General features: G+C 43.9%; 1 protein-coding gene across 1 annotated transcript in view; it reads left to right on the top strand.

The window, feature by feature from the left end:
* Positions 1-24,221, top strand: part of COL22A1 (collagen type XXII alpha 1 chain) — a 237,305-nt gene that overhangs the window by 109,723 nt on the left and 103,361 nt on the right. Inside the window, exons 13-15 of the mRNA XM_055706167.1 lie at positions 15,364-15,417; positions 17,105-17,158; positions 18,515-18,568. Of these exons, the coding sequence (XP_055562142.1) occupies positions 15,364-15,417; positions 17,105-17,158; positions 18,515-18,568 (162 nt within the window). The remainder of the gene's footprint in view (positions 1-15,363; positions 15,418-17,104; positions 17,159-18,514; positions 18,569-24,221) is intronic.

Below are 24,221 nucleotides of genomic sequence, written 5' to 3'. Positions count from 1 at the left end.
AGACTGAGATGACAAGATTAAAATAATCTCCTTATTATAGTATTACTCTCCAGCTGTGCCAGACACCTGCCAGATCATGCTGTTGTCAAGTATTGTGTGTAGGGCATTTGTTAGAGGGCAAATCCAATGCTTTTCCAGGACGACAGCAGAGGCATAAGCCTTGCTTTTCCAGGCAGTTAGCTCAGTTATATCAGTAAGTTAAAGCCAAAATGATGCTTATATTAGAATACATAACATGCCAAGCACATCGTTAGTGGGAAACCAAAAGATAATAGCAGCTGTGGCTAAAAACCTAACTTGTGGTGATGTGAGGTCTTGTGTGACTTTGAAAACCAGGAAATATACTGTGATGGCTCAAGCAACAGCCCAGCATGTTCTGCCAGACCTAAACATCTCAACCTGGTAGAGGATGCTTTTTATGTACAGAAACGTGCATGTGCAGACCTAGTAATTGTACAGATATATAAAAAACCCAATATGCATCTACAAGTGCTCTCCAGCAGGTTAGGTATGATTCAGCTGCCACTGCTCTGTATTAAATCTTAAATTTCCACTGTAGACTGCCATCTTTCAGCCCTTTGGGTGTTTAATCCCTATGGCATTAGGTGTAGCCTGCCATATTTCTGCTCATAAATCTGTGTCCCTTTGCTGTGTGTTCGTTCGCTTGTTTGGCACACAGTGATGTTACTGAACTGATTATTATACATGAGCAAATACCCAATTCTATAACATGCTCACCATGAAAGGCAATGGTTTGGCTTTCTTCTGTGGGTTATTCAGATGGATTCTGCTAGACCAGATGGAATGATCCTACAAGGGTTATAACTCAAGTCTTCAAACCTCTGTTGATTCAAGTGGAGTAGGTGCAGGAAAGGAATGAGGGCAGAAGGAACAGCCGTAGAGCATTTTTGAAGATAATTCAAGCAAGATAGGGTTTCAGTGACTTCTGATCAAAGTTAGGGAAATCACGTCTGACAAGAGAGGTTCTGTAGAGTATGAGGTCTGCATTCCTGGGCCACAGCCATCCACATCATGAGCCAGCCTGCCCTTCTAATGTGTCCATACAAGTTTTAACTTAGAGGCTTTCCAAAACTTATGCCCTTGTCTTGCAAAGTACAGAATATCATGCAATCATGCTGAGACACCGTTGTAACATCCTAAAAACCAAGAGTAGTGAGAAGGCTTTGCAGGTGGGAAGGTGCTTGGAAAAGTGATGACATCGGAAAGGATATGATAAAAATCTGTGAAGATTTGAGTGGTATGAAGATATCAGTAGGAAACTATTTTTCATTGTTTCTTCTATTGTAAAAATTAAGGGGAAGCAAATCAAACTAGCTGATGGAAAGTTTAAAATGAACAAAAGGAAGCTGCTTTTCATGCAGTAGGTATTGGAGTTCTTCGCAGTATGCTCTGATGGTTAATTTTTTTTTTTGTTTTAAAAAAATGCGTGTGAGTTGGAGAGACACTGTAAACTTCTAGTCAGTACGAAGACTTTCTGCTTCAGGACATCAGCGAGTCTCTGCAAACTGTGAACAGTGGGAGCAGGACAGTAGGCTAGACAAGTCTCTCTTAAAGGCCACAGCTGCAGGTGGGATAGGAGCTAGCTAGACCTTTGGCCTGACTGCTAGGAGCTGTTTCTAGACATCTGTACAACTCTTGAATATCCCTAATAACCTCACTGCCCAGAAGGGGACAGAAGCTTCCACAGTCCATTCAGGGCTTGGGCCAACAATGTTTATAGCTGTTGAAGAAGGGTAGGAAACATGAGAAATTGGGTCAAGTGATTGTTCCTGTGATTTTCCATGGGAAACCAATCAGAATAGAAAGCTCTAACCAGGAGCACCCACCTTCTGCAGAAGTGGTGGATGAAGGCTTCATTATGGCTTACATTGAGACTTCCCTCACTAATGTGTCTCCAAGAATATCAGAGCTTTTCCTTTGTGCTTTGTCTGTTTCCCTTCATGCTAATAATCACACGTGCAGCAAAGAATATGAGAAACAACTTTAGTAGATTAAGTCTATATTCTCCTAACAATGTTTTTTTCTTCATGGTAATGACTTGTTCTGATAAAAATGCAGAAGGATTATTATAGGATTTCTAACAGGAATAAAAGCTCTGAAGTGGCTTGGCTTATTAGAAATGCAGCGACTGCAAGACCAGGCATAGAAAAGAAAAGCAGGCAGATAGCTGAGGCTCTGGGCTAGGCTGCAGGAGACCCAGGCTTAAAACTTGGCTCTAAGATTTGCTGACCTTGGGCAAAGCAGCTAGTCTTTGTTCCTGTAAAATGAAGCTGGGGGACCTTTCTCCCTCCAGGCTTTGTATATTTTGTCTGCTAGATGCTTCGAACAAAGGCTTTGCTTCCCCTTTCCTCACTTGTCTTACAAATTGGAGTTATTGCCATTTTTAGGGCTTCTGGAAAAGCTGTGGAAATCTACCCTGTTAGATACAGTCTATCCATACAGAGCCGTGTGCTCTTTGTCTTTGCTCTGAGGCAGCTGAATACAAGACAGGTCTGACCTGAAAGCCACGTAACTTTTTTTACCCCAATGTTGTGCTGTCAGCAGGGCTTTCCTAATTAGCATGAGTGCAATGCCAATGGGTCAGGGCTGGCTAGCATCCAGCAACTTGGGGCACAAGAAAATTAGCGCAGCTCTGCCGGCAAAAAGTGCCACAGAAGCATCTCTGATATGTCTGAGTCTCATATTGCATGCTGGTTTGGTGGCAAAGGAGAATTTTTGCTTGGGTATTCTTAAGGGATATATATTGGAACCAGAAGGGCTGTGTGTGACTTGGTTGCAGGTAAGACTTAGGCTGGAAGTAGTATTTTAGACACACGGAGCTATGATGATGTTTGAGAGTCTGTTCCCTAGGTGTCAGGTGCAGCAAGGACCAGCTGTGCCCCAAGGGAGATGGAGCTGGGAGAAATACCACAATTGGCAGGGCAGGGACCTTACCAGCTAGGGTTTGTCACATGGCACCCCAGCAAGGGAGCAGGATGGGTCAGTGATATTAGCCAGGTTCAACCGAGAGTCCCGATCACCAGACTGGTAGCCTGCAGTTGATGAAGCAAGTCTGTGCCCAAGCCAGGGTCTAGATTAGCAGGGTGCATTGCCATGCTGCTGCAGTATAGTTCAAGCAGTAGCCAAAGGCAAGAGCTTAAAACCAGCTTCAATACAAAGAAACCATCTGAACTTCTAGAAGAAGGATGTGCTCTCTGAGCACTTACATGGTGGGGAGCTTGAGCTTGCATGAACGAAGAATTAGTCCTTATTCCTGCAGCTTCCAAATAAAACTAATTGTTGCTCCAAGAGATGATGTGTGTCCTTTACGCTGCTGAAACCTTGAGCCTGGTGCAAGAAGAGTGCTCCAGTGAGGTTACAGGCCTTGTTTAGGCTGCTGTGGTATTCAGACGTTGTCACCAAGTCCCAAAACTCTTAAATCCCACCCGGTTTAGCCAGGGCTGGTGAGATGAAGGGTGACTCTGAGAGCCTAAGGAAGCGTCAGGCAGCAGAAGCCTTTGCACAGCAGGAGCCTTTGCGCATCAGCATCCAGGTCCCTGGGCAGTGCTCTTTCAGTGAGCACATATTGACAGTAACAAGATGGAAAAACATCTCCAAGTTCAGAGATACTGTTGGGTTTGAAATGTGAAAACTAAACAAACCCCCAACTGCCTGGTAATTGGTGTTCCCTGGAGACAGTGGCTGTGGAAACATTAGCTCCTCGGGGTTTGGTTCTCAGCACTCAGATTTTCTTACTTTATTGCAGAATAAAAAAAATAATGCGAGCATAACTCAAACTGACCTGGTAATGAAAAGTGAAAGTGCAATATCTGCAGGTTTTTTTTCTTATTATTTTTTGAGCTGGGAATCATCTCCTGCAGGAACTATTCTTGGCTACTGACTTCATTGGGTTAAGGTCACTCAGCACTTAACCTCTCAGTCCAGCACTTAAACATCTGTATAATAACACCTTATCTACTTTATAAGGCTGTCACGCAGCTCGCTGGAGTCATTCGTATCTCTGATTTCTTTTCTGCATCTTCTAAGAGGTAACGTGTTAATGTTAGTATTGGCCTTAATACTCCAAATATATTCTGACTCCTCTTGTGTATGTGGGCAATTTCAGTCTGCATGTTGAGTATTTTTTAGTCCTCTTAGCCATGCAGAATGGTACTTTACAGTTAAATAACTGTGGTTTGATGGAGTTCTTTTTCTTAACAATAATTAGAGGGTTTTAGATAAATTCAGTGGTTTTCTGTGACCCAGAATAACAGCTGCAGATTGTAATCAACATCTTGAAGCCAGATCACATACTAATTGTGCATTGTGACAGCTTAATTCTCAGCAGTGCGAGATTGCTTGTAACTTGGGGTTTTTTCTTTACATAAACTTAGAAAACATTTCTTTTTTTAGATTGGCCCCTGGCTGGCAGGTACATTGCTGGTATATAATGACATCTACTGGCAAGCAGGATTTTGCAAAGTCTCCAGCACTTGTTTCTTTAGAGGGTTTCTCTGCCAAGATCCGCTGGCAGCATGGAAAGGATGCATATGAGAAAGATCTGCCAGCCTTGTGCTCCTTCTGATAAAAGAGCTCGGGGGGGAAACAAATTTCCTTGATTTGGTCATTGATAACTCTTGTTCAAATGTGTGATGCTGCTGAGAGGAATATTGCAGTGGATAGGTATGGATTAGCTGCCTGTTAGGTAGAAAATGAGAAAAGCTTTCCTAGCAGTCTGGAGCATACGCTCTGAAGTGGATCTCATAGCCTAATGAATCGTGGAGAGCTGCAGCACTACATGAAGCAAGTTGTTATCACTGGTCTATCAAAGTCATCTTACATGTTCCCTGCCTCTCTCCCTGCTACATGTTTTCACATCTATCTAGTTAAGCAGCCAGATTTTCTCCTTCCTGCTGATCAAAGCTGGTGCCAGGCTGAGTTCTGTTGCTCGTGGCTGGGAAGGTGCCGGTGCCTTGCTCAGGGGCTCTCTGAAGGTGAGGGCAGGTGAGACCACGACAACACTGTGTTTTCTGTTATTCTTTACTTGCCTGGATATATCCTGGACGTCTTCAATTTGCCCTTTTGGGTGTCTCACCCTTTTTCTTAAGCGCTACCTAGAGATTTTACGTCTCCCAAAGTCCACGAGGCCTATTGTGTCTAGCTTTGACAGAAGGGTGGTGATTTGTGTCTCAGACCTGCTGGGTAATGAACATGCACATAGTAGCAAGTTCCAGATGAGGAAAATGTGGGCTTTTTTCATGGTAAACATTTATTTTCCTGGTGAAATGGTGTGTGGACCATTAGTGGCTGTTATTTCAAGAGAATCCAATACATTTGATGCTGTGAGTGGCTTTGGGTCTCTGGAAACTCAGTTTCTGTTACTGGCTCTATATCACTGGCTTCAAAGGGGATCTTGGCCTTAGCTTTTCCCGTTCTTGTTCAAGTAAAATGGGATGAGCAATCATGTAATGCACTCTTGAGAAGAAAAAGACCTAGGGAGCAGCATCACTTTATAAACAAATACGTCTGGTTGCACCAAAATTATCATTTTGGCAAAGACTTGGCTGAGCAGCCTCTCGGGTATATTTGCTGGTCAACAGAGGTATACCGCTGCAAGCTCTAAGTGGTAATAAGACTTAAGGCAGGATGCTGTCTCTGGTTTGGACATGACATCTAAAGAGACATGTGGGGAGATGTTGCTCATTGCAGAGAACAATGAGAATGATGATCAGTGATTTTTTTCAGATTTAACCAGCAGGAAGACATTGAAAAGAATGGGCTCTGCAAGGAGGGGAGAAATCATGGACCAGACAATGTGGGTTAATCTTTAGGAAAAGCTTTCTACTGGAATAAGCACTAAGGGGCGAATGTGGAATATCAGCATCATTAGGTGTTTAAGAGCAGATTGGCACTGAAGTCTGGAGCGCTCTGACACAGTATTCCTCTACCCTAATGTGACCATGTTAGAGCTGCTGAAATTTTTGAGGAGCATGTGGAGATCTGAAGCATCAGGAACTTCCCAGAAGCAGACCAAAAGTAATTAACAGATTTTTTTTTCTTGCAAGGCAAAACATCAACCAGTACATGGCAAATCACCCACAAGACCAGAACTATTTTCTGTATGCTGTTTTTGTATTTAAGGACATAAGTTAGCCAATGTCATGATACATGACTAGGTTATTTTTCTGCTTCAGTGAACACTTCCCTTAGCACTTGGCAAGCTGTTTATTTGGTCCTGAGTAGCAGCATATGCCAGCAAGAAGCATCAGCCTGTACTTTGAGACAAGGAAGTTTTCAGAGCAGAGCTGTTATGTTTCTCAAATTTCAAAGTGTCTGACAAACCTATCTTTAACTGAGGACCTTCTTACCCCAACCATGCAAACAAGAAAAACTGGAATTTCAGGAACTACTGGTCTTGTTTCTGGGAATCCAATCCTTTATAGTAGTCCAGTCTATTTCTCAGGTTATTCCTGTGTAGTGGGATTGTGGTACCAACAGATTCCAATTATCTTCTATCTCCTATTCAGTGCATTCATACATCCATAGGTCTGCAAACCATTTGACTGTTTCTTAATTTGAACATTTCAGCAATTGATTGAACAACTGTTGTAGCTGTTGAACAGAAGTATTTCAAACACAACAGCTCCCTTTTGCACTCTCTTGTGCCCTCTCTGTTGCAGAGGTGGATGCTTTCTTCACATCATTACTCCACTTGGGGCAGTCCTGATTATAGGTGAACCAGCAGTTCAACAGCTGTCAAAGGTGTAGGACCACCCCAATCTCTCAGCAATTACTTACGTAGTGAGCGAAGGAGTGTCACAGTGGGGATGCAACTAATATGAAGTTACTGAATAAGATCTTGTGTGCCAAACACAGCTTTGAAGTCTTTAGGATGTTTTCAGGCTATTCTGAACTCTACAGTAACCTTGGTAAGGGTCTGGCTGTTTACCACATCACTAAGCATCTTTTCTCCTGCAGTGCCAAGTTTATTGGTGTCAAATTAACAGCTATACAGTTGTTGTTTTGCCTATTTTGATGCAAAGGTGGAGTATCAGGTTACTTCAGAGAAAGATATCTGTTGGTATCCCTGAAAAACGATGCACGTACTCTCCCCAGAGAGACAATGACTGGGATCGTATGATGAAGGGTCAGAAGGACCCTTCCAGTCTCATGGCAGGGTCCATGATGTTCATGATAAGGTTCAAGGGTTCAGAGACCCTTGGAAGGCAAGGTCTCCTGAGGAAGTACTTTTAGGGACAATTGACTTCTATGCAATACATTAAATAAAACCTTTTGCAGTACAAAAAGTGCCTGTAACTATTATTTAACCAGCTGACTGCATACTGGGTTAGGTTTCCTGATACACTAGCCAAACCTGCAACTTCTATTGACCCTTGTGCATCTTGTCCACATGACCTTTCGGTTTTATTAGATCAGAATATAATACAGAGATCCAGTGGAGAGGATTTTTCTTCATCCGTCAGAATGATCTAAAGTGAACTCCAAGTTGAGATTAATGTCTTATTTCTTGTGGAAGCAGGAGATAATGCCAATCTTGGTGTCAAATTTGCCAAGGTATTAATAGTGTTTTGGCATCATTAAACTAATAGAATCCTGCATCTGTGCATTGGAGAATGGCAGTCATTTGTGCTGCCTGTCTGGTCAGCAGCTTTTTAAAATGGAGCTGGGTGACATATATCTACTGTAGCTCTGGCTTTCAGTTGATCTGCAGATCATCCCTGGCTCTTAATGAAACTTTTTGTATTTGCTTCACCAGTAAGAAAAGACAAACCCAAACCCTACAATATTTTTTTACGTGAGTATTTAATTTGTATGGCTGCTGGAGACAAAGTGGTTTCATTTCAGCCTCTTCAAGCTGGTGGCTCCGGACCATGCAGTCTCTTGGAAGCATTCTCAGACACTTGAACCTGAAGACCACACTCAACTTATGACATCTCTTCTGTTGTCCTCCTCTACTTTTCTCATCAAACAGAGAAAACAGTTTAGTGTGTAACCATGGATCAGCAGTAGGCCACTTACACATGGTCTTCTAGCTTATTCTTTGTGAATATCAATTTGCCAAGTTAAATGCAAACCAAATAACCAGGAGAGAGAAAGAATAAACTTGTGGTTAGGGCACTGACCTGGGACGCAGGAAATCTGGAGTGATTTTCTGTCTTTGTCCCAGACTGTGAACTTCCATATGTGTTCCGCTCAGTTGTCCCTCTGACTTGTCACCCTCGTGAGATGAAAGCAACATTACAGTTGCTATGACTTCCTTCTCATTTCACAGGCATGCTGTGAAGTTAATTAATGAAGGGGAGCGGGGTGTGTTAATGGTGAAGTAACACTGCACAGCTCAACTCTGCTTCTGTTTCCATTTCATCTACCCATTTTGTTCTGGTTGTCTTGAACTCCTGCTATTCTGTCTCCTACCTTGGCTATAGAATCCCCAGTCTGTGCAGCTGTCAGTATGCCGAGTGTGTGATTCATGGGGTTCTGCTTGGCACATTGTTGAAGGTCTCCCAATGTCACCTTTATTGATGTTTTGTGACAAGGTTAGAAATTTTTATTTCATTTTAGGATTAGAAAAGTGGCACTTTTGTGTTAGATGTAGACCAGTTTGGAAAGAAGATAAAAAAAAAATTGTGGAATTGACCTTAGAATGATCTGTCTTCTGTTGTCTGCTTTGTAAACTGAAAGAAAAGTCCAGTGATGATTTACTTGAATTTGACAGGCAAATGAGAATCTAACCATGTGTTTTGTACTGATTTTTCCCTCCATTATTTTCTTGTTTAGTTTGCTCTCATTTCCATTAACGTAGGCCACAACCCAGAGTTTGAAATAAAATATATGATTATAGGCCACAGCTGTTCTCGAGTTGGAAGAAATATTTGTAAACTTGGCAGCTGCTTGAGGAGCTGCAAGTGGAGGAAAGAAAAGCAGTTAAACTTGAGTAGACTGCTTAAAAACATCACTGAGGGATTATTCCTTTGTGTGTTTCTGATGTCTCTCTAGGATCAGGTAATACTGAATTGTTCTATCTCATATCTTTCCATATATGTGCAGATCCCTTCTTTCTCCTTTTTAGGTCTATTTCTTTTCAGAGAAATTCTGCAATGAGGCTACATATGGCAAAATCCATGTATTAGTTGTTTCCGCTCTGAGGAAATATAACCTTCATTGCTAGATGATATCTTCTTCTTAATTTTATAGTTAAGTCCACTTAACCACATAAGGATCTACATGGGATCTAGCCATCATATGGTCACAGACCATACGCATAACGTTCAGGTGATTCTGTGGGGTAGTGAGGCTTGCTGTAACCCAATTGAGGTGAACCATCGGATGATATACAACAAATCAGTCTGTCTGTGCATATGGTGGGCATGTAATGGAAGGTTTAAAAAAAAAAAAAAATCCAACCTTCATGATCATGGAGGGTTCACTAACCTAGAGCCAGCATAATTTGGTAAATCCATGTGATGCTGGTGTATCAGGAAGACATCCTTGCTCAAATGTAGAAGTGGGATAACTTTGCTGATGTACACAAACTAATAAAGGAACCTGTCTGGATGTGTCTACGCTTCCCCAGCTCACCTCTCTATGTTGAATAGATGATGTGCTTGAAGCCAAGGGAAGTATCTTTATTCTTCATCACCCCAATATTCTGTCTGCAGCAGCTGAGTTGCCTGTGCTCTTAATTTCCTCATGATGTGGCATTTCCTTTTGTCCATTGGGTCTCAAAAAACCATGTCCCCGTGTAAGCCGGGCTTTAACCTCCCCCGAGGCAGGACAGAAGTAGTTCTTAGGCTTTGTTCTGTATCTGTTGTGTGGCTCTGAACACTTCCATTATAAAATAAATAGAAGCAAATTCAAAATTCAATCCTTTTTATGGGATTCTGCAATAATTTATTGTTTCAGTATGACTCAGAAAACTTTCCTAATTTGCTTGCAGAATTTGTATCAGTTCTTTGAGGAATGAGAGATGGAGTTTTCAGAGTGATTTGTCTAGTGCTACATCTGCAGAGCTTGCAGTATTCAGTATTTTAGGAGCTTTTTAATATTTAAAATAACAGAGTCACAGAAAGGTCAGGATTGCAAGGGACCTTTGGTGATCATCTAGTCCAGCTCCCTGCTAAAGCAGGTTCATCTAGAGAAGGTTGCACAAAATGCCATCCAGGCGCATTTTGAATATCTCCAGAGGATGCTGCACAGCCTCTCTGGGCAGCCTGTGCCAGGGCTCTGTCACCCTCAAGGGAAAGAGGTTCTTCCTCATAGGGAGCTGCCTGTGCTGCGGTTTGTGCCCGTTGCCCCTTGTCCTGTCGCTGGGCACCACTGAAAGGAGCCTGGCCCCGTCCTCTTCACACTCGCCCTCAAGATACTTGTAGACACTGATAAGACCCCCCCCTCAGTCTTCTCTTCTCCAGCATAAACAGGCCCAGCTCTCTCAGCCCTCCCTCAGACGGGAGATGCTCCGGTCCCCTCACCATCCCTGTAGCCTCCGCCGGACCCTCCCCAGCAGTTCCCTGTCTCTGGAACTGGGGAGCCCAGCACTGGGCACAGCACTCCAGGCGCAGCCTCACCAGGGCAGAGCAGAGGGGCAGGATCACCTCCCTCCACCTGCTGGCCACGCTCCTCCTGGTGCCCCCCAGGGTCCCACTGACCTTCTTGGCCACGAGGACACACTGCTGGCCCATGGGCAACCTGCTGCCCACCAGCACCCCCAGGCCCCTCTCCGCAGAGGTGCCCCCCAGCAGGTCACCCCCAGGCTGTACTGGTGCGCGGGGCTGTCCCTCCCCAGGGCAGGACCTTACACTGGCTGACCTTCACCAGGCTCCTCTCTGCCCAGCTCTCCAGCCTGCCCAGGTCTCGCTGAACGGCAGCGCAGCCTCTTGGGGTATCAGCTGCTCCCCTCAGTGTTGTGTCATTAGCAAACTTCCTAAGCCCAGCTGCCATTTGTGTTGATGTGCTTCCTCACTGGTACCACTACCTACACATTCAAGTTTTTGTCCGCAAATCTATTGACCAAAGAAGTAATAGGTCATGCCATCTAGAGTGTAAAACTACTCCAGAAAATGTAGGCTACGTTTAAGGGAATCTGTGCTCTGTTCCCCTCCTAATCAGTAGTCCCTTCTGCTTTTGCTGCTTCTTCCTGTTTTCCTGGTCCTTATTACCTCTTTAGTTTGGTCCAGATGTTCCCCCAGGAAGGGACAGCCTTTGAAGTTCAGATATCCATAAAGTAGCTGGGTGGTGATAGAACTGTATGGGGTAAGGAGATAGGTGTGGTTTACACGGTGCCACAAGGTCCTTATTGTGCTGAAGCTGCGAGTGCAGCCAGCCTGTGGGTATAAAGCATTACTTTTATCCCTCTTGGTGGCACAACCAAAGTTTGGCCTTGGTGTGAGGAATGTGATGGACTTTTCTTCCCCAGGGCTCAGTGCCAGCTGCCTAAGCCTGCCTGTTTTTCTAGTGGGATGCCTGGATCCTTCAGCCCAGGGCACTTGCAGGCTGTGTCTGCTTGGCAGCTGTTTCACTGGCCTGTGCTCTCTGTCTCTGCTATTTCTTTATTATATTTACACATTGCTTACAATTTTAAACCGAGCTGTGGAGCGCAGTGACTGTCATTTAATATTTATTCATAGCGTCCAGCAGAGTGACCCAAGCAGGGAACAAATGAGGCATTGCTGTAATTCAAGTCAATAATCTTAGAGTAAGTGCTGAAAAGCAAAAAAATGGCACTTGTAGAAATGTGTAGCTACCTGTGCGCTACACAACCTCTGTGTACTCACACTCTGTGCTAGTATATGACTTCAGTACTTGCAGTGCCTGCCTGCCCTCTCTTGCTCAGCAGTATCTGCTTCTATCTGACTGCTGCACTTCACAGCTGTACGGCAAGAGAAGTCTTCTGGTTGCTTTTGATCAGATGGCAGTTTGCCAAATCTAGGCTCTTTTAACAGGTATTTTGTCAACAGTGAGCTAATGAACGTGTTTATTCTCTTGCTAACTTTGGTGGCAACGTTTGATTAAAGGCCACTGGCTGTGTAGCACAGAGGATGAAAACTAAACATGAATGGCTGGCTTTCCAGTGGGTAAGAGAAGGACAGCGTTCTCCTGAGCCTGGAAAAGGGGAAGTACTCAGGAAAAAACTGCTGCCTGCCTTTGGAGGCTAATTCCTGAAGGTGTAACCTGCCCAGCAAGAACTCCTCTTGAACAATGTTATTTCAGGCCTCTTTGATTTATTTTTCAGCCCAGTTTGTCATTCTCTAACTGCATTTTTCCCTGGTTTTAGAAAGTGGTTTCCAGGGTAAATGCCGTGGCAGAGCCTCTTAATCCACAAGTGCTGGAGAGAGAGGCAAGCTCTTTTGCCAGACCAGCGACCTAACTGGAGGGGCTGAGGGGAGGGAACGGTACCTTTTGGGTACCAGCACTTCCCTAGGTCTTAGCAGCACGCTGAACACAGTGCTTGGGATTTTACCTGCTTAAAAAAATCTGGTGGACAAGTGAAAAGAAAAGGTGTTTGTTCTGCAATGCAGTATGTTAAGTTGGTTAGTTGTGTTTTTGTTTTTTTTTAAAAGGGGGTGGGGAGTGGGGAGAGAGGATAATAATAATAATAATAAAAAACCCAGAGCTGCTTAGTGAAGTAAATTGCTGTGGCAACATGACTCTGTTCCAGTTAGCTGCATCCTCAGTGGGGATTTTGGCAGCTGACTGTGAGATAAGGGTGCAGGCTGTTGGTTGCTTTCCTACCCCTGCCTGTCACAGCTACTTTGGCACTGTGCAAGCACAGCAGCACAGATGCTTCTCTTGTTTCCTGCACTTCTCCACTTCTTGCTCCTGTCGTTTACGCAGTTTACTCTGTGAACGTCAGTGTTTCCACGTAGGCAACGTGATCTCTTCTTGTGCTTTTATTAAGGTTCAGGCATCTGCTGAACCCTTAGCCTGACAGCTTTTCCTGCTTCGTGCGGGATACAAAGCAGCGAGCCAGGGTTAATGGGGGGGTCAGTGGAAGGGGCAGAAGTGGGAGCCCTTTCTGCTCTGTGATGGGGTTCAGTGGTGGCTCCTCAGGGGACATTAAACCTCTCTTGAGTGTCTGAGTTGCTTCTGTGCAGTTTTCTCCTTGGGGAGGAACTGGTGAAGCTGGTGGATGCCCAAAGATTTCTCCTGCAGACTGGTAAAGTCCTCTAGTTATTTCCAGTAAAGAGTCAGCTCTGTGCCAGGCTGGCTGATGTATAGCATGCGGTGCTTCCATTTATGCATCAAAAAAGAGGCAGTGGCAGTAAACACAAGTGAAGAAAGAAAAAAGAAAGTGGGTTTTGCTGGATCACATGTTCCCTGAGCATGGTGCATCCCTGAGGTCCTTCTTTCCTGCTTGGTGAACCCTGGTCTGTGAGTAGCAGTTCAGGCTGACCAGCTGTGTCTGCTGTGCATGGTCATGAAGTGGGAGAGAGTCTGCAGTGCAAATGCCCATGGAGCCTCTTGGTTGTAAGGGCCGATAGATTTGCTATGGGCTTCACATCTTAGTAGGTAGCTGCTTGAGATATGTTAAAATTCAAAAGAACAAAATTGTGCTGCTTTAGTTAAAAAAAAAAAAAAAAAAAAAGTCTTTTTCTTCCTGGGATGCTATTGGCTTAAGAGGTAAGTCACCATTTCAATCTGGGAAGAGGAACAACCTTATTTTTGGAGGTTTACAACACCAGATTGGATAAACCCTGAACAACTTGGTCTGAACTCACCGTCGATGGTGCTTTGACTGGGAGGTTGAACTAGAAACCTCACGAGGTCCTGTCCAGCACGAATGGCTCTATGAACATCATGCATTAAAATGATTGACTGATGCTTTCATTAATTTTGTTCAGCTGTGCCAAAGAGTTCCTAATTCATGGGGGGGGGGGGGGGGGGGGGCAAGAGAAGATGCTAATTAACCATATTCCTTTACTTTGCACAGAGAAGACAAATCATTCTCCTACCTACACTGCACACTGCCATGCAACAGCAACTCCTCCAAGTTATATTGACCTCTTAGAGCAAATGATTTCCTTAAAAATCACATTTGCTATTTGATGGATTCCCTCTCTCATTAGGAAGCCATTAAAATACAGATCTGATTTTTTACCACTAGCTGCACAGCAAATTCTAGACAGAGTGCTTCATGAAGGTTCAGTTAGCAACAGATGTGATTACAGAAGTATCTAATGGCGTTAATTTGCATATCCAGCACAGATACTTTTCAGATAGTATCTTTTATTAAACTTTAAGTGTCAAATACACCTATTAATAAATAAGGCCTGATTTTGTCACTCTGCCTGACGTTGACTGGAAACTCGCCTTAGGAATACATCCATCTAAGTCTGCTGGACTACTCATGCAGGAAAAAAAAATTCACAAATAGGACTGTGTGGCAGAATTTGGCCTGAATTTATCTGCATGTGTAGGTAGTCCTTATGTATATACAGGCAACTTAGAAACATATGCGTCAAATGCTTACCACTTTAATGCTCTTTCAAAAGGGTTCTTCTATGTTTTTGGGTTTTTACCAAAAACAAAAAAGCAAACAAACTTTTTTCCCAGGTGGGAAAAAGGTCTGAGTTGCTTAGCTCTGCTTTGTGGCATGTCATTTGCCAGCAGTGCTAGTGGCTTTACATCCCATGTATGTGTGATTGCTGTTTCAGGTAGAAGAGACACTGCTAGCAGTCCATTAAAGGACTCATGCCAACATCTTTTGTAAAATCCAGCAGTACTGGTGCCATCAGTCTGAGCACAAACATGCAGGACGAATGTAGGCAGACTGCTGGATCACAGCCAGCTACCTCAAGACAGCAGGCATAATCCTGCTCCGTTCATAAAGCCTAACAGAGCTGTTGACTATGAGAAATACAAGGCCTAAATGGAGTGGCTTCCAAGGTTACATTTTGGCCTAATGTGAGCAGGTAAATGGGAAAAAATCCCCGTATTTGGGTTTTTCCAAAAATTTTCATGCCATTGGAAATTTGGCATGGCAGTAAGTTGACTTTGTGCTTTGAAAAGTGGCAGCAGAGTTTCTCAGTGAAATGATTCTATGCTTCAAAAACTTTTAACAAGGCTAGGTCTCTAATCTTTTCTTGGAGAAAGACTCGTTCTGGGCGGTATTTACAAAAAGGAGGGTAGGGATGGATCAGCCCAGAGGAAGACACTGTGATAGAGAGTTGAAAGTGAACCTTTTCAAATATGGGCAACTTACAGGTGACTGAGAACAGCATTGTTACAGCGAGGTGGAGAAGCTGGCCTCAACTCTCAACAGATGATAATTGTGCTGTCTAAAATATACTATAGGATGGTATGGCATTTCATATTTTTTCAGTATTTTTTCCATTGGTGTTGTAGGGTGAAGAAGGGTCCCCTGGCTTTCCTGGGCTGAAAGGGGATAAAGGAGAAAAAGTAAGTCCAAATCCTTCTTATACTGTGAAAAGTTTGCGTCTATAAAGGTATTGCGGAAGGTTAATGAAAACAGACCCTCTTCTAAGTCTTTAGTTTTACCTCTGTTTTCGTGTTTCATGTTAGCAAGGTGCTAAGAAAAGGAGACTACACTGAAGCATTATTTTTCAGCAAAGTGTACCCTTAAAATCTTTAAATCTCTTGATGATGCTTAGCACTATTTGACAAATGTGTGGAGATATCAAGGGCATGAATTTTGCTTAAATTTTGTAAAATTCTGAAACAGAAGAGTGAAACAAAACAGAAGCTTGGTGCTAATGGCTCCACATCCAGAAACATCAGCGTTTCTTCAGTTTGAGACATGGAAGGCCAAAAATGATGATGTCCTTCCTTGTACTGAACATAATAAGTTTTGGACTGAGATGGCCTTTAGCTCACTGTGTTGTCATCTTAAAAAAGAAAAAAAAAAAAGGAATTATCCTATACTGAGCTTGCTCTGTCAACTTTTTGTATTTTGCATATGTAAATACATATACATTTTATATATGTATATGTAATATATAAATATATATACATATATAATAAAATATATGAATATATAAAAAATGAGTATTTTATACATGTAAAATTTATACATGTAAAAAAAATATTTACTTTGGATGCATTAGTCTGAAATGCCTTAAACATCATTTGCAGGAGGGATTTAAACTTTTTTCACCTCTTGTAAACTAGCAAATGTTCAGGATTGCAAGGCAAACCCTCCACCAAATAATACACAACAAACCAGCTCAGTATAATCACAGCCCAGCGTGGCAGTTTTCAGTGCCCATGTCTGTTTCTCTTTCAAACCTTTTTTTGCAATACATCTGAAAAGAAATTCCTGCAGTACCTAGAAGTAAAAACACTGTGCCAGTTCCTTGCCATGTACGTCGGCAAGCCTATTATCTTTCCATTCTCCATTTGTTCTTTAAATTGCCAGCTGCACACAGCAAAACTTGCCTTTTCCCATTTGTTGCAGTCCCGGTTAGCAGTGGTGCTGCCAACCACAACATACTTAGTTCCATTCATTTTGGTGCATAGGAAAATTTAAAAAGTGGTGCCTGGATTTCTGTCTTTGTTTTCTATGGCTTTCCATGTTCACCACTCTAGGACTTGCTTCCCAGTGGCTAGGGTCGTTCCTGAGGACTGCTTGAAGTTTTCAAGGTTTCTTTTCTGTTTGCTTTTAGGCTCATTACTTATGTGCGTTATAGCTGTATCTAGAAGCTTCTGAACTTTGGGACGGGTGCTGTATGAGCAAGGAGTTAAAAAAAAAATATTTAAAAAATTATCAGTATTTAGTTACATAACAGCAGTATTTTGAGACAATGGAGTGGTGGACAGAGGCTGAGGGGAGATGGTATTAGAGATGACTCAATGGTATGTGTCTAATTAGCTGCAAAGCTTTTATATTAATTTATTCTTAAATGAGTTAAGTGGCCAAGAGTGCTTAGTTGCTCATTAACAGCTCATCAATCGGCCATAACATAGTGTGTTAATGTCAGCAGCAGCTCCTCCAAAGACTGTAAATAATAAATGTTTGCATTGAAGTGATTCTCCTCATTCCTTATTTTTGTCTTGATGCGTTACTCATGTCCTTCTCCTTGCAACGGGTGTTAATATTGTGCTGATGATAATTCTGTTGTTGTTACAGGGATCTCTGGGCTCACCTGGCCCCCCTGGGAAGGATGGAGCAAAAGGAGAAGCCGTAAGCCTTTTTGTTCCTTTCATGTAATCCTTGCCTTTCAGTGCTGGGCAGGCAGTGGAAATCAATCTGTATTGAACAGACCACGTCTTGGGGTTTTGTATGGGCATTGTAGGAGCAGCAGAAACAAATGGCAGGAGGTTAATAGCCTCAGCACTCTCCCTCGCACGTTTGCAGCGATGGCAGGTGGTGTATGGATTAGCCGTCCCGAGGGGCTCCCGGGGCAGCTCTGTTACCATTCATTAAGACGGGAAAGGGGGCGTTCATGGCAGCCTGTGGTTTGGGACCCGCTTCTGCGGCTGTGCTGGTTAATGGCTGCAGCTGCAGAGCCTGGCCATTTGTTTTAAGTCTGGCAAAGAGTCATAGGCTAGCGGAGATGGCAGGGGATGCAGGGTGCTGTCTTACGCTTCCCCAACAGACGGGGGTTAGAGAAATCCATGTCGCAGCCACAGAAGCAGGCACCTGAACACATCTCGTGCACTGCTAAAAGCTAAGAGCAAAGGAAGAGTTTCAGGGTTAGTGCAAAAAAGGATGCAGCGTACCAAATATTGTCTTTAAAAGTACTATAGTTGAAGCATAAAATCACAAACACATTTTCCAGTATCTTATATAGGTGTATTTTAGTGCTTTCCCCCTTTTCCACTGCTTGATCACCATCCCTTTGAATTATCTTCATCCTGATGGTGGACTTTTACCATCTCATTCACTGTCCCTTTGTGGCAGTCATGTGGTGGTGACTGGAGGAAGTTGGGTAAAGGACTTTTTGGAAGGGCAGGCATACACAGAAGTAGTGATACGCAGCAGAAAAGCTCTATTATTTTTTTTCCTGTTACTTACATCCTGTTTCTGCTTTGTGCTGCACCTGTCCCACTTCAGAAAAACTGCAGTAATTTTTTCCAGTACAGCTTGCAGAACTGATGCAATTTCATCACATCACACGTGGCACGGTCTGGGTTTGGACAGTGACATGCTTGGACTTGCAGAAATCCTTATAGGATGTGTTTATTGCACTGAAAGGTCACCATTCCAGAACAAATGCGTCTCCAAGGAATCCATATTTGCAGATTGTAGTCGATGCAAGCTGTTCATGACTTAGGGAACTCATTTCTTCCTACTGGGGTGGGTGTGTTTGAAGAGTAGTTGAAGAGCTGCTTCCGTTTTCTGTTTGTCTCTTTCTGCTTTTATTTTTGCAAAGAAAGCACATCGTAAACTTTTAGATCTCTAGATAATGGTACTCAGGACTGCAGATATGGCTAGAGCTCCCATTTCTAAGGCTGTATATAATGAGTGTTTCAAGCCATCCTTGCCTTTATATATAAAAGGCTTAGCATTTACCACTGATGTTGCTGTTACTTGCAGGGTGAGCCAGGACAGCCAGGTGCATTTGGACTGCCTGGGCCAGCAGGTCCAAAGGTAAGCTTTCCATTTCTTCTTTATATGGGCAGGCATTTTTTTTCACTGCCTTTTTATATGTGTGAATTGCTTGGATTACTTTTTGTTTATGACTTTTGATATTCTCACTGGTGAAATGAAGAAACTCAAAATGCTCATTTTCATCAGGCATCTGTTAAGGTATCAGCAATTAGGCAAAGTACGTAAAAAGAAGAAATTCCTTTTGTTCAATGAACAGCATAGCTGAAGAAGATGAAAATAATATGTTTTGGGGGACATAAGCTTTGCTTCATGCCTTCAGTAAGCATTCCCATCTCTCACAAAGATGCAGGTGAGAATTATTATCCCTACTCTATGACTATGAGAAAAAAAAAAAAAAAAAAAATGGGGAGATCCTACCCTGGATGTTTCTGCCTATTTTGGGAGCTTCTGGTTTGCACCATTAGACAGTGGCAGAGTGATACAGAACTTGAGCTGATGCTTATATCACTGGGTTTGCTTCAAACAAGGTGCTTCTGAATGGAGATCTGGTGAGACTTAGCTGAGTGTCAGAAATATGCCTAAAATTTGAAGCCCTTCTCATAAGCAATTCCTTAACCTCCTTTTACAACCTCAGCTCTCCTTGCCTTGTTCCCTGGTTACTGAAGGGATCACCATCCCTCAGATCAGTTTTGTTATAACACAAGAAGAAGATGGTGCACTAGATTGACAAGTATGTTTTGAGGAGCATCTTGCACAGCAAGTTCAGCTCAGCCTACGAAAGGTGGTGTAGGTACAACAGTTTGATTGCCCAGATTTACTTCACCCAGTTCTGTTTCTGTACAAGCAAAGACCTTTGAGCATCACATCTTTCTGGAAGAGCCATATCTAGTCTAAACCTCCCACTGAGTTCACTGATGCCTTTGTCCTCAAATAGGAGTTATTTCAGGTACTGGAAAGTACCTGAACAGCTTTCCACATGTAGCCTTGTCACTTGGCTCTGTCTGAGAGGACTCTACGAAGCAGTTAATTTCTATAGGTCCTTCTGGCTTCTGCAGCTATAGAGAGGCCCTTTCTCCACAATGTCTTTTTTTCATAGAGGGAAATGTTCATCATTTCCTAAAGTCTCATCAGGAGGGTATCGGAACTAATGGTCTGTTTGTGGATTAGCGGAAATACTTGGCAGCCATCCCACGGTTCTCGGCGGGAGGCATATTGCCTTCAGCAACGTGAAGGGGTTGGTTGTGGAAGCTGTGTGGCAGCATGTTCAGCAGGGGATAAATGACAGCTGCAAAGCAGGGTTGGGCTGAGCTGAGTGGAGGCACTCTGGATATTATTTTGTCCTTCAGTGGGATTTGGGAATGGATGAAATGAACTGAATTCATCACCCATAAATGCCTGTCAGCTGCATCTCTCCTATCACGCAAATAAATACATATTTTCTCTCTGTCCTGCATATTTCCCATAGTGCAATTACAAACCAGTAGTGTATACAATTCTCCTTGTGGTATGAATTTCTTCACCCTTGCTTTGCAAAGCTTTTACAGACCAAGCAAAACTGAGGCACCTACATCTACCTCCGGAAGGACTTTATTCTTGAAAATGTTCCATATTTCCCACTGAGATTATCAGGCACATATACTTCTGCCAAGTAACAAGGCAATGCTGAACAGAACTTCAGCGCTACGGGATGGGCAGGATAGGTGCTGGTGGGGCTGAACCTAGACACAACTGACTAGACAGTGCCAAGTACTCCCAGGGAAGAGGTGATCTTGGCTAATCCCAGCCTCTCAGGTCCAGTGGCTAAATAAAAATGATAGTGTGCTTTCACAGTGACTTTTATTTACCTCAGTGGATGCTCTGGATATATGCAGTGTCCTTAAGCAGGATTCTGACCTGAGCTATTTTAAGAAATAAACCTGAATTTGCTGATGGGGGTTTAAAATCTAAAATATGAATCCACACGCCTTTAATCCTTGGCATAAAGCTCGGCCGCCTAGCTGGTGTGGAAAAAGGTGTATAGAGATGGGTGGAGCTGGCAGAGAGGTCACATCTCCAATTACAGCTGTAACGATTGGGGTTTTTTGCCAGATCACTTATTTTTATTGTCAGTGTCAGTACAGTGGCTTTGGGCTCTACCCCAGGCTCCCTGGAGAGCTACCTTGCAGTTTCTCTGGTCAGTTGGGATGTGGTCCTTCCTGCCTCAATCCATCTTCATTTGCGTTGAGCCAGGCAAGTGCAGTGCACACTCAGCAGCTGTACGTGCACCCCAGGAAATTCAGCCCCCTGTTTATCTGCTTGGCTGAGGGATCAATACCTAAAACCCAACACACTGGGTTTATGAAAGGCAGGTCCTGCTTGATGAACCTTATCTCCTGCAACATGATGACCCACCTAGTGGATGAGGGAAAGGCTGTGGATGTTGTCTACCTGGACCTTATTAAAGCCTTTGACGCTGTCTCCCACAACATTCTCCTGGAGCAACTGGCTGTTTATGGTTTCGACAGATTTACTCTTTGCTGGGTGAAAAAAAATGGTTGGATGGCTGAGCCCAAAGACTGGTGGTGAATAGTGACGAGTCATAGGTGCTGTTCCCCAGGGCTCAGTACTGGGGCCAGTCCTGTTTAATATCTTTATCGATGATCTGGATGAGGGGATTGAGTGCACCCTCAGGAAGATTGCAGGTGACACCAAGTTGGGCAGGAGTGTTGGTCTGCTTGAGGGTTGGAAAGCTCTGCAGAGGGACCTGGACAGGCTGCACCGATGGGCCAAGGCCAATTGTATGAGTTCAACAAGGCTCAGTGCCGGGTCCTGCACTTGGGTCACACCAGCCCCACGCAGCGCTACAGGCCTGGGGCAGAGTGGCTGGAAAGCACCTGGGGGTACTGGCTGACAGCTGGCTGAACATGAGCCAGCAGTGTGCCCAGGTGGCCAAGAAGGCCAGTGACATCGTGGCCTGTATCCAAAACCGTGTGGCCAGCAGGACCAGGGCAGTGATCGTCCTCCTGTACTGGGCACTGATGAGGCTGCCCCTTGAATCCTGTGTTCAGTTTTGGGCCCCTCACTGCAAGACAGACATTGAGGTGCTGGAGCGTGTCCAGAGCTGGGCAGTGACGCTGGTGAAGGGTCTGGAGCACAAGTCTTGTGAGAAGCAGCTGAGGGACCTGGGGATGTTTAGCCTGGAGAAGAGGAGGCTCAGGGGAGACACGTTATCACTCTCTACAGCTACCTGAAAGGAGGTTGTAGACAGGTTGGGTCAGTGCCAAAGACAGAGTGACCCACTTCACTCATAAGAGAGAGTCAGCAATATGTTTATTGGTATAAAGCAGCAATGTAATGAAGCTTAATAGTAAATGCGACAGTGGTTAAAGATTCAATGGCAAGGTACACCTGCTTACTGCACAGAGGACAGGGTCAGACAAAACTGTCAGGGAGACCCTCCCGTTGAGTCATGAGGTTCAGAAAGGACCCACTTGCCTTCTGAACTCTTTCTCAGGGGGGAACTTAGGCATGGCTGGAATCAGACTTAGTCTCAGACTTGGTCACCAATTTATGTCTAAATGATTATATGTGCACAATTGATCCTTGATAGTACTTAGCAAAGTTTTCAAAGTTTAACATGCTATCAAATTGCTTTCTGAGAATCTATTGCTGCAAGGAATCTCTCACCCTTGAGCACTAACCTTGCGCGGTGGCCCTGCTCAAGGGGAGGTTCTGGTGTGCAGCCCACTGCCCTGCAGGAGAGCCCAATGGGCTCTGGGGCTGTCCGCTATTTATGGAATAAGATAACACTCATATTTGCATACTGACTACAGAAATTAGTTTCTTTCAGACAGATTGAGTCTGACCTTGACCAGCACTGGTAAGTGGGTTCATTGCTCAAATTAACCCTTGGCTGTCATGTTGTTATCTGTCTCCCCCGAGTGCACTGAGTCAGAAACAGCCATCACGACCAGCCACTGGCAGTTATCACTTGGGCATTGCTGTGGAAGCAATGGTCAGGATGGAGGGGGGTGGGGTGGAGCACAGTGCCACAGTTGGTCTCTTCTCCCAGGTGATAGGATAGGAGGAAACGGCCTGATGTTGCACCAGGGGAGGTTTAAATTGGATATTAGGAAAAATTGCTTCACCAAAAGGGTTGTCAGGCATTGGAAAAGGCTGCCCAGAGAAGTGGTTGTCACAAACCCTGGAGGTGTTTAAAAGATGTGTAGATGTGGCACCTAGGGACATTGTTTAGTGGTGGACTTGACAGTGGGTTGGACTTGATAATCTTAAAGGTCTTTTCTAACTTAAATGATTTTCAGTCTTTTGCCTCAGTGGGAGTTGTCAGCACTTTCTTTTAAGGTGGTGTCTCACAGCTTTTATAGACCTCATTGATTGTGTGAAGCTTCCAGTAACACAGATAAGGGTCCTGCATATTTCTGGTAATAGGACTTCAATCCACAGATGTGGCATAATGGACGATAAGCCCGTTAGTGTACATGTATGGGTGCAAGAATGATATGGCCTCAGTATGTCATCTCTGGTTTTACTGCTTTTGCTGCTCGGTGAAGTCTCCAGGGGAGGGTGTTCCTAGTTCAGTGTCTTCATTGTAAAAATTTGTGGGGGTTTTGGTGGTTGGTTTTTTTTTTTTCCTTTTCATCAAACTTGGTGGGTAAACTTCATTACTTACCAAGAAGACCGTACGATCTTGCTGGGTATTAGCTGGTGGAAGCAAAGAAGAGCGCTCAAAGTCAGCCTTGTGCTAATCACTGTTGGAGCTTCTAGAAGGTGCCACAGTGGTCTGAGACACCAAGAAATATCCCCTGGTTAGTGGAGAAAGGTCCCACAGAGATGTGGGATTTGGAAGATTAAATGGAGTAAGTGGGTCCAGAGAAAAAAGGCTATAGCTCAGGTCCCTCACTGGGGTCATAATATTGTAGCAGTGAAACAAAGCTTGAATTTTTGAGCCCAGGCCCTTTAGCCTGTAATATCCTGCAGCAGCTGTTCAACCTTTTCTTTTTTTTCCCCCTGTATCTTTAATAAAATGTTAAAAAGATTTTTCGTGGCTGTCATTGCCATGGCACTGACATAGCTATAGCGTTCCCATCTGAACTGACAGTTATCTGCACTTGATAGAAAAAACAGAGGGGGGGGGGGGGGGGGGGGAGGGAATCAAGCCTTTGAAATATAAAGTATTAGGTAAGAGTTTTATTTTGACAAATTTCCTTTTTCTTGTTTGCTTCGGCTGTTGAAGGTCTCACACTTCTCTGGTTTACCAGACATGATCTCAGCACAGGCCTTGAGTGGGATCAGCAAGTCTCATCCAGACAAACTCAGTTTCTCTATCCATAACTTTTGCTGAGTGTTAGAACCACACTTTATGTAACAGTACTGAGTTGGACTGATAATTTGGACAACACGGAGCAGGCCTCTATTTCTGTAAAGGGTTTTGCCTAGACTTTGATAGCAGTATTTTTCTGCAGGCTGAAGGGAGAGATTTAAGTGCATGCCTGATGCTTTCCCTCTGCCATTAGAGGAGCTGAAGCGCTTCCTGACCTTGCAGAGGTCCTCACGTACCTGATGTTGTAGAGATCCCAGAGCCACCTTTGCTCGTGCTTAAACCCAGCTCTTGTTAACCAGTCTGTGAATCTCCCTGCCTGAGTTTGCCATGTGGTTTGCCTCCATACTGAACACAGGTTCAGCCACTTTACAG

Source organism: Falco cherrug, chromosome 3, assembly GCF_023634085.1.
Source record: "Falco cherrug isolate bFalChe1 chromosome 3, bFalChe1.pri, whole genome shotgun sequence".
Lineage (NCBI taxonomy): Eukaryota > Metazoa > Chordata > Aves > Falconiformes > Falconidae > Falco > Falco cherrug.
Note: the sequence above shows the minus strand (reverse complement) of the source record. Positions and strands in the feature narration are given on the sequence as shown.